This window comes from Danio rerio, chromosome 3 (assembly GCF_049306965.1).
Source record: "Danio rerio strain Tuebingen ecotype United States chromosome 3, GRCz12tu, whole genome shotgun sequence".
Taxonomy (NCBI): domain Eukaryota; kingdom Metazoa; phylum Chordata; class Actinopteri; order Cypriniformes; family Danionidae; genus Danio; species Danio rerio.
The window spans coordinates 44,993,792-45,001,491 of NC_133178.1; the positions used below are offsets into that span (position 1 = coordinate 44,993,792).

A 7,700-nucleotide genomic window follows, 5' to 3' on the forward strand; every position below is an offset into this window, starting at 1 on the left:
CTATAAAAAAGAAAAGATCATTTTGTGTTATTCTGAAATGTAGCGTAAATGTTAATGGATAAAACAGTGGCTGCAATCCAACCTTTTAGTATATCAGCCTGAATTGGCTTGACAAGAGGTTTATGTTGCTTTAGAGTCTGAAGGACGTGGTCGAGATCCCAGGTATCAAGAGGCTGTTGAAATAATAATTTGTTACATAGGCCTTTATTTAGTATCCCTTGGCTGAAAATGTGATTAAATACATCCTAACTTACTGCCAGTGACAAAAAAGAACAGAGCTGGTTTTCAGTCAATTGTGTCTTGTTTGCTGAAGGATTGCTTTCTGTTTTATGTTTCACTCTTTCATTAATAGGTCTTTCTGTATTGTGACCCATTGGAAGCAGATGATTATAATCACCTTTTTGGTCATCAGCAGTCCAAGAAGGCAAAAACTGCAACAGATTTGAGTAAATATTTTGTCAAAGACAATGTGATCTGATAAATTATTATATTTTCTCGCACCAACACAAACACACACCTTGACTTCTGACTTTTCTAAACTGGTCCCTTCCAGAGAGTGACTCACTGGTGGATGCTGATGAAGAATAGACATGTCTTCTTCGGTGTCAGACTGTAGTGTAAAATGTGAAGTTCAGTGCGTTTCTGTTAGTACACCAATACCATTAGCAAAACATCAATATGATTGTGATGAAATTAATAGTGAAAAAGAGGCTACAATTCACATGGACCCTCACTCGACGCTCCTTTATTTGAAAAAAAATGGCCATGGTTATATATAACGTTAATAAATAATTAAAAACACCTGTTAATCTGATCAACTTTCAAAAGCAAAAGCTCTAAAGGATAACATTTTCATTAAAAAAAATATTATCAAACCAAGGCTAATCTAATTCCATTACGTTTGTTTTATTTTATTTAATGTTCGTTAGTTTTGATAAGGTTTTATCAATCGATCATCCCGTTTGATACGACGACAGAAGACACTAGTGAAATATTATCTTCAGAGAACAACTTACTGATGACAGGTCAGAGTCAAGGGTTGGTATCTTGGATATAATGTCGACTAAAGTCCTCTGCATGTCTGAAGGTGGGTGTCTTTTCTCTTCAAAATGCTGTAGTAAACAGGTGGCCGGTGTTCACTCTGAAAGTTGGAACGCGGTTCTCACGACTCCGGCAAACAGAAACTGTAGTTGACATGGCGACCACATACGCCGTAGACACGCTTTGTTGACACTGCGGTTGGCTTCTCTGTCACAGTTTGACGCGACATTTGCTAGTTAACATAAAAGTTGTTTTTGTAATGATATAAACGAGTAAAAATAAATAGGCTGTGTATTACTTAATGTTAATATGGAGGAAACAATAGTATTACTGTGTAAAAATTAATAGGCTATACATTATCTTTTATGTTATGAAGAAAACAATGTTAACCTTTACGAAGTTAGCCAAGTTCATAGTAAACTAACGTTATAGTAATTGTAACAATAATATATAACAATAATAATTTCCTGGTTTAACCTCCAAACCTCAGAAAGCTTGAGGTGGTAAATTAACATTTTGTGTGTATTTTCCAATAGTCTGGACACATGAAAATAAATCATGGTTTAATGGCAAAAATCTAGCAATGCATATCTTAATTATTTATATGTGTGGCAAAACCATTTAATCTTCATATAAGAGTTTAGATACAAAACCTAAATGCCATCGAAAATTCAATCGAAAAGAAGCAGACCCCTTTATTTCAAGCTATAAAGACCATGAAAAGGCTGTATTCTTTGCCATGAAAGTTAAATTATTGAACACGCACAGGAGCATGATGCTCAACATCTGAATTCTTCATTCATTTATTTTTTTTACTTAATTTAATTAATTAATTTTATTTATTTTGTAGTATGGCTAAATTATTGCTTTGTTCATAACATTATTTCAATAATTATTTTATTTTCCCCTATAGACATTCTGTCGATTAAGTAAATTTTCATCTAGACAATTAACAGTATCTTTAAACCAGTATGTGGTTCCCAAAGTGGGGGTCACGGGACAATGACAAGGAGTTGCTTGGTGATTTCCAAAAATCAAATAAATTTCATTAAACTATTAGAATTACCATATTTTAACCACAACCCACATACGATAAAAAATAGTAGTTTTTAATAAAAAAGAAAACAACAACAACATGCAAGTAAAAAGCCATCAGCCTTTAAATTGTTATTATTTTTCATAGGATTGGTGTTTTTACAGATTGATTTTATAGCACCAGGTTAAACCTTTATGGCAATCAGTTACATTAAAAAAAATACAAGCCACAGCTAAATACTGAGAATGATTTCTGAGTGGTGGTCTCCAAAATTAAACCAAGAATAGACATTGTGTCCACAGGTCTCTTAAGTTGAGGATAATATTAAATCAAACAAATTTGCACTATTTGTGTTGTCAGTATGCTTGTGTTTATGTTGGCCTATTGTATGAGCAACGTTTGTTTATTTATAACCACCTCTGAGGAATTGGGGGGTCGCGAGTCACTTGTATTGTTATTTTAGGGGTTGCAAGCTGAAAAGTTTGGGAACTCCTGCTCTAGACTACCTGCTTAATGCTAACAGTGTATTTTGATACTCCATAAACTAACATTTTACTAATAAGTAACTTTGTGTGTCAATAACCTTAACCCTGACCTCTAAAGGCTTGTACTAATGAGACTTAGCAGACATATAGTTGCATTAGTCAACAAACTACCTAAAGGGGACAAATAAACAAACAAACGAAACAAATCTAAACTTCATCAGAATTGCAACATTCCACAGGAAATACAATTTAAAATGAAATGTAAATATTATGTTGATTTACATTTACTTTCAATCCATTGTTGTTCTTACTTGCTTTATTAGTGGTCAGAAGTGTTGCTCAGCAGGTCTTTGGACTTGGAACATGGATCAGTATTATGTACATATCTCCATATTTGGGTTTGGTTTATCGGAATGAACATTTGCTCAATGTCCCTTTTTGTGTTTATGCAAAGACCATAAACAAACAATTTGTTTGATTTTGAAGGATGAGGCAGAGATTCTCAAAAAAGTATTTTAGGGATAATACTTTCAGTACATTTCTCAGATGTTTGATGTTTTACATTTTGTGACTTAGTGTAACCACTTAATTCTTTTTAGTCACATGAAAAAAAAAGTAATTTTAAAAATATATATTTTACATGTCACATTTTACAGTCTAACATTTGTTCAGTAGCATTTATTCTAATTTACTTCAGCATATCAAAACAATCTCTCAAACAGCACTGTTATTTTTCATTCATTCATTCATTCATTTTCTTTCCCGCTTAGTCCCTTTATCAATCAGGGGTCGCAACAGTGGAATGAACCGCCAACTTATCCAGCAAGTTTTTACGCAGTGGATGCCCTTCCAGCCGCAACCCATCTCTGGGAAACATCCACACACACATTTACACTCATACACTACGGACAATTTAGCTTACCCAATTCACCTGTACCGCATGTCTTTGGACTGTGGGGGGAACCGGAGCACCCAGAGGAAACCCACGCAAATGCAGAGAGAACATGCAAACTCCACACAGAAACGCCAACTGAGCCGAGGCTCGAACCAGCGACCTTCTTGCTTTGAGGCGACAGCACTACATACTGAACCACTACTTCACCCCACTGTTATTTTTATGTGACTTAAAACAACAACTTATCCTGCTTCTTTTTAAAAGAACATATTTACAAAAGTAATCAGTGATGTAGTTAGAAGACTTCGTTTGTAGATTTAACAGTCCCTAAAATGTTCAGCTGCAATATTCCGCAGATCAAGTCCAGAAGCACTAGATGGGCTAGCGCATGTGACATTATTGTATACCGTGATAAGCGTATGAGGCTCCTCACCTTCCCCAAGCATTTCAACCTGCAATGGCACCACCTGTGGCTTCTGTAGAATGAAATCTCGAAATGGTTTTGCACTACAGTCACATTTCCAGTTGTTACCAGAAAGCCAGAGCTGGTCCAAGCTCTCAGGTATAGACACTGGGAGGTTGACCAGTATATTGTCTTTCAGGTTCAAATATCGCAAACGTGGCAGCATGTATATCGTTGCATTAAGTATGAGCTCCAGCTTGTTTCCAGAGAGATCCAGCCAGGACAGGTGTTGCAGGGGTAATAAGGCCTCAGCAGGAAGATTGTGCAGTAAATTGCCAGACAGCAGCAGGTAATCAAGGTTCTTCAGGCCATAAAATGTGTTGGAGGTGATGGTTGTTAACTTGTTGAACCTCAGATCAAGCTGTTGCAGCCTTTGTAGCTCCACAAAACTCTGACGCTCCACTAGAGAGATGTTATTGTGTTGCAGGAAAAGGCGACGAAGACCTGTTAGACCACTGAAACTCTGGGATGAGACTTTTGTTAGACAGCTTCTATCAAGGTGAATACTGTGGAGCTTTGACAGACCCTTGAAAACTTGATCCGGCAGGCTGTGGAAACAGCTGCCAGTGAGTTTCATCACAGCAAGATGATTAAGGCCCATAAATGTGCCCATGCGTGCCTCTTGTAGCCGGTTGTTCTCCAAGTTCAGCACCTCTAGATGACCCAGCCCCTCAAAAACTCTCACCCCCAAGGCTCGAATCTGGTTGTGGTAAAGGCAGAGCTCTTCTAGATACTGCAAGTCACGGAAGGTCCCAGGTCTTAGGCTGTTAATCGAGTTGTTTGAGAGGCGAAGAACATGTAAGCTTTGTAGACCGATGAAAGTTTCATCATGAAGTACGGTTAGGCGATTTCTGCTGAGGTCTAACCATCTTAAAGATTTCATGCCCACAAATGCTCTAGGTGCCACAGTCACAATCTGGTTTTGCCCCAGATAAAGCTTCTGCAGCTTGGGTAGTTTCAGAAACACATTTGCCTTGATGACTTTAAGATAGTTCCCAGTTAGGTCCAGTTCTTTTAGCTCATTCAGACCTTGAAATAGCTGTGGTTGGAGGTACGCCAGACGATTCCCGGCAAGAATTAACTCTCGTAATCCATGTAGGTCCTGAAAGCCTGTCTCTGGCAGCACTGAAAGCAAATTCCACCCCAGGTTCAACAACCACATGTGGCTCATTCCAGCAAACAACCTGTCATCTATTCGAAACATCTGGTTATTGTTGAGACTAAGGGTCGCAAGGTTTGATGTGCCCTGAAAGACCAAGCCAGATAACGAACGGAGATTGTTCCTCTCAAGGTGCAAGTGGGCAAGGGAATTCAGACCTCTGAAGGCATGGGCATCAAGGGATACCAACAGGCTGCTTTGTAGGTTCAGGAACTCCAGATTGGTCAGCTTTTCAAAAGCACCCGCTGGCAAGTTGCTGAACAAATTTCCATCGAGCCACAGGGAGCGTGTAGACAAAGGGATATCAGAGGGAACCTGGGTGAAGTTACGTGTACTGCAGTAGACATTAAGCTCCAGGCTGTAGTCATCTTGAAGACAGGTACATCCCTTTGCGCAGGGCTCACTTTTTTGGCCAGTGGGTTCCTCAGAGGGCTTTGGATCTCCTGAGAGCCTGGGTTGGTCTGAAGGTTTTGATTCGGGGTTCGCCAGCACTACTGATGTGCCCAGTGTGTGCAACAATAGCAGTACAAAGGGGCTCATCCCAACTACGAGAGAATAATTAAAATTTTAGCATTACTTTAACAAAGCACTTTCAGTTTTAACACATTCAAATGTCAAAGTACTATATCACTTTTTACATTGGAGCCTGAACATCACTGGAAAAAAAACAACAGATTTGATTAATTTCAAATGTGAAATTTTGCATTGGTTGTACCGTTTGATTGTGGCAGCAGTCCAGCAGGCGTTCACTAAAAGAGTGGCATGTGTGTAACAGATCTGAACCACCTCTCCCTCTATATATCACCTAGAAAAAGGACAAACAGTGCTCTGCACACAGAATTAACCTCTTCATTTCTGCTGTTTTCATTTTCAGTTTCTTGTGCAGTTTCAGCACATCAATATAACAAATGAATTACAGCAAAAACTTATTTACAGTTACTATTATTTTTCCATTAATAAATATTTATTGAGAGTCATAATATAAATATGCGTTAACAAATTTTTAGTAAAATAAGCATGTTATAGGAGATGTTAAACTTTTTGATTATAATAATAAAATTTGTAAATAATTAGCACTGCAATTTGATTGTCAATGTATTTTCAGAGAATTTACTAGCAAATACTCCCACTCATTTTAGACGAAAATCCTTTGACTTTCTGTGTATAGTGTTCCAAAGTTCATGAAAATCTGCCGAGCCATCAGTGACATTTAGCAGATGGTACTTACTCCAGTTGTGGTTATCTGTTGGAAGACATCCAACTCCAAAAACTTACTGAGAGTTTAAAAAGCTACTGTAAAGAAAGTTATTTATTACTGTTTTCTGATTTTAGACTGAAACATGTGAGACCACAAGAGTCCCACATTAACATGTAAGAGTCAATGTTTTAATACTGAAATGTATACATAATCCGAAAGCTGAATAAATAATATTTGGGCAAGATAAAACTTTTTGAAAATCTGGAATCTGAGGGTTTACCCATCTCTTTTATTGTTGTCTTTATTAAACAAAATCTTTACTTAAATAAATAAAAGAAGATCAAGCATTTTTATGCATACCGTTTATTCAATGCCAAAAATATACTTGGGCAATATATTCTTGGGTGATACATGTTACAGTCAAAATTTTACAAGATTTGTCTAAAAAAGAAAGATACTCTTGATTAACTGTTAGTACTGAAGGACTAGTCATATTATAGGTCGAATATTCAATGGTATTTAAAGAATGTAGGAAGTGGCAACTACTGTAGAGGCAAACAAAGATAGGACCCTGCTCTGGCAAACACTGCAGTCCTCTTTCCTCATACTCTTTCCTCAAATCAATACATTTCATTCACATTTTTTAAACTGATGGTCCATTCTATTTTCAACGCCGTTTAAATGCTTTTGCTGCTTGAAGGAAAAATGGATTTGCAAAAGTCAAGACTCTAGACTTAAAATAGTTAACCCAGGGTCACTCTAAACTATAGTAAACGGAATCGGGAAATGGAATGGGTTTTCTTGCTCATAATTTAATGAGGTTACCTATTAAAATTCATGAGCTGAGGTTTCACACTACAACAATTCTAACATTTTAAACCCTAGGTTGATGTCCTTATGTGTGCTGTCTGAGTCATTGATTGGGCAAACACACCACACGTTTGCATAAGGGCCCTATATTGCACATTCTCACATTATCTATAAGTTATTGCAGCCATGATGTAATATTTGGAAGTCTGTTTCGCTGCTGCTTTCCTTGAGATATCTTATTATGGGCTTTTATAATTAATGGGGTCTGCAAAACATAAACTGTTCTCAGTCACACATTAACTATTCTTATTATTTACATTTATGTTTTAAGTGTGAAATGAACCATAAAGGAAAACACACATACCCTGCAGGCACACTATGTCAACATGACGTCATATTGACATTGTACCCCAACATACCCCAACATCATGGGGACGTTTGATTTTTTTTGGTAATGGAAATCGTCAGAACCCAACATCAGACCGACGTCAGTGTCCAATGTCTAACCTAAAATCAACCAAATAGCAATGTCTAATTAAGTTACACCTTGACGTTTGTTGGGTGTTACCACTATGACATCTGTCAGACATTGGATTTTGGTTACTTTCCAACA

General features: G+C 37.3%; 2 protein-coding genes across 6 annotated transcripts in view; both read right to left on the reverse strand.

Moving 5' to 3' along the window:
* LOC101882899 (dynein axonemal assembly factor 8) overlaps positions 1 to 1,164 on the reverse strand; it is a 37,285-nt gene extending 36,121 nt beyond the window's left edge. For 3 of the 5 annotated variants that reach the window (XM_073944953.1, XM_073944952.1, XM_073944954.1), the window contains exons 1-4: positions 1,017 to 1,164; positions 518 to 610; positions 255 to 431; positions 83 to 173 (exon numbers count right to left, since the gene is read on the reverse strand). Coding sequence is in view for 1 of the 5 variants with exons in the window: in XM_073944951.1 (XP_073801052.1) it covers positions 83 to 173; positions 255 to 431; positions 518 to 592 (343 nt within the window). In the remaining 4 variants the exon portion in view is untranslated. Of the gene's footprint in view, positions 1 to 82; positions 174 to 254; positions 432 to 517; positions 643 to 1,016 lie in introns of all 5 variants that reach the window. The other 2 variants (XM_073944955.1, XM_073944951.1) reach the window with 1 other exon arrangement.
* A 1,013-nt stretch (positions 1,165 to 2,177) lies between these two features.
* On the reverse strand, positions 2,178 to 5,852 carry igfals (insulin-like growth factor binding protein, acid labile subunit). Its single transcript, XM_003198155.7, has 2 exons — positions 5,795 to 5,852; positions 2,178 to 5,624 (listed from the first exon to the last, which is right to left on the reverse strand). Exon 2 carries the CDS (start codon positions 5,617 to 5,619, stop codon positions 3,775 to 3,777), a length of 1,845 nt encoding a protein of 614 aa, XP_003198203.1. The 5' UTR covers positions 5,620 to 5,624; positions 5,795 to 5,852; the 3' UTR covers positions 2,178 to 3,774.
* Between the last annotated feature and the right edge of the window lie 1,848 nt (positions 5,853 to 7,700).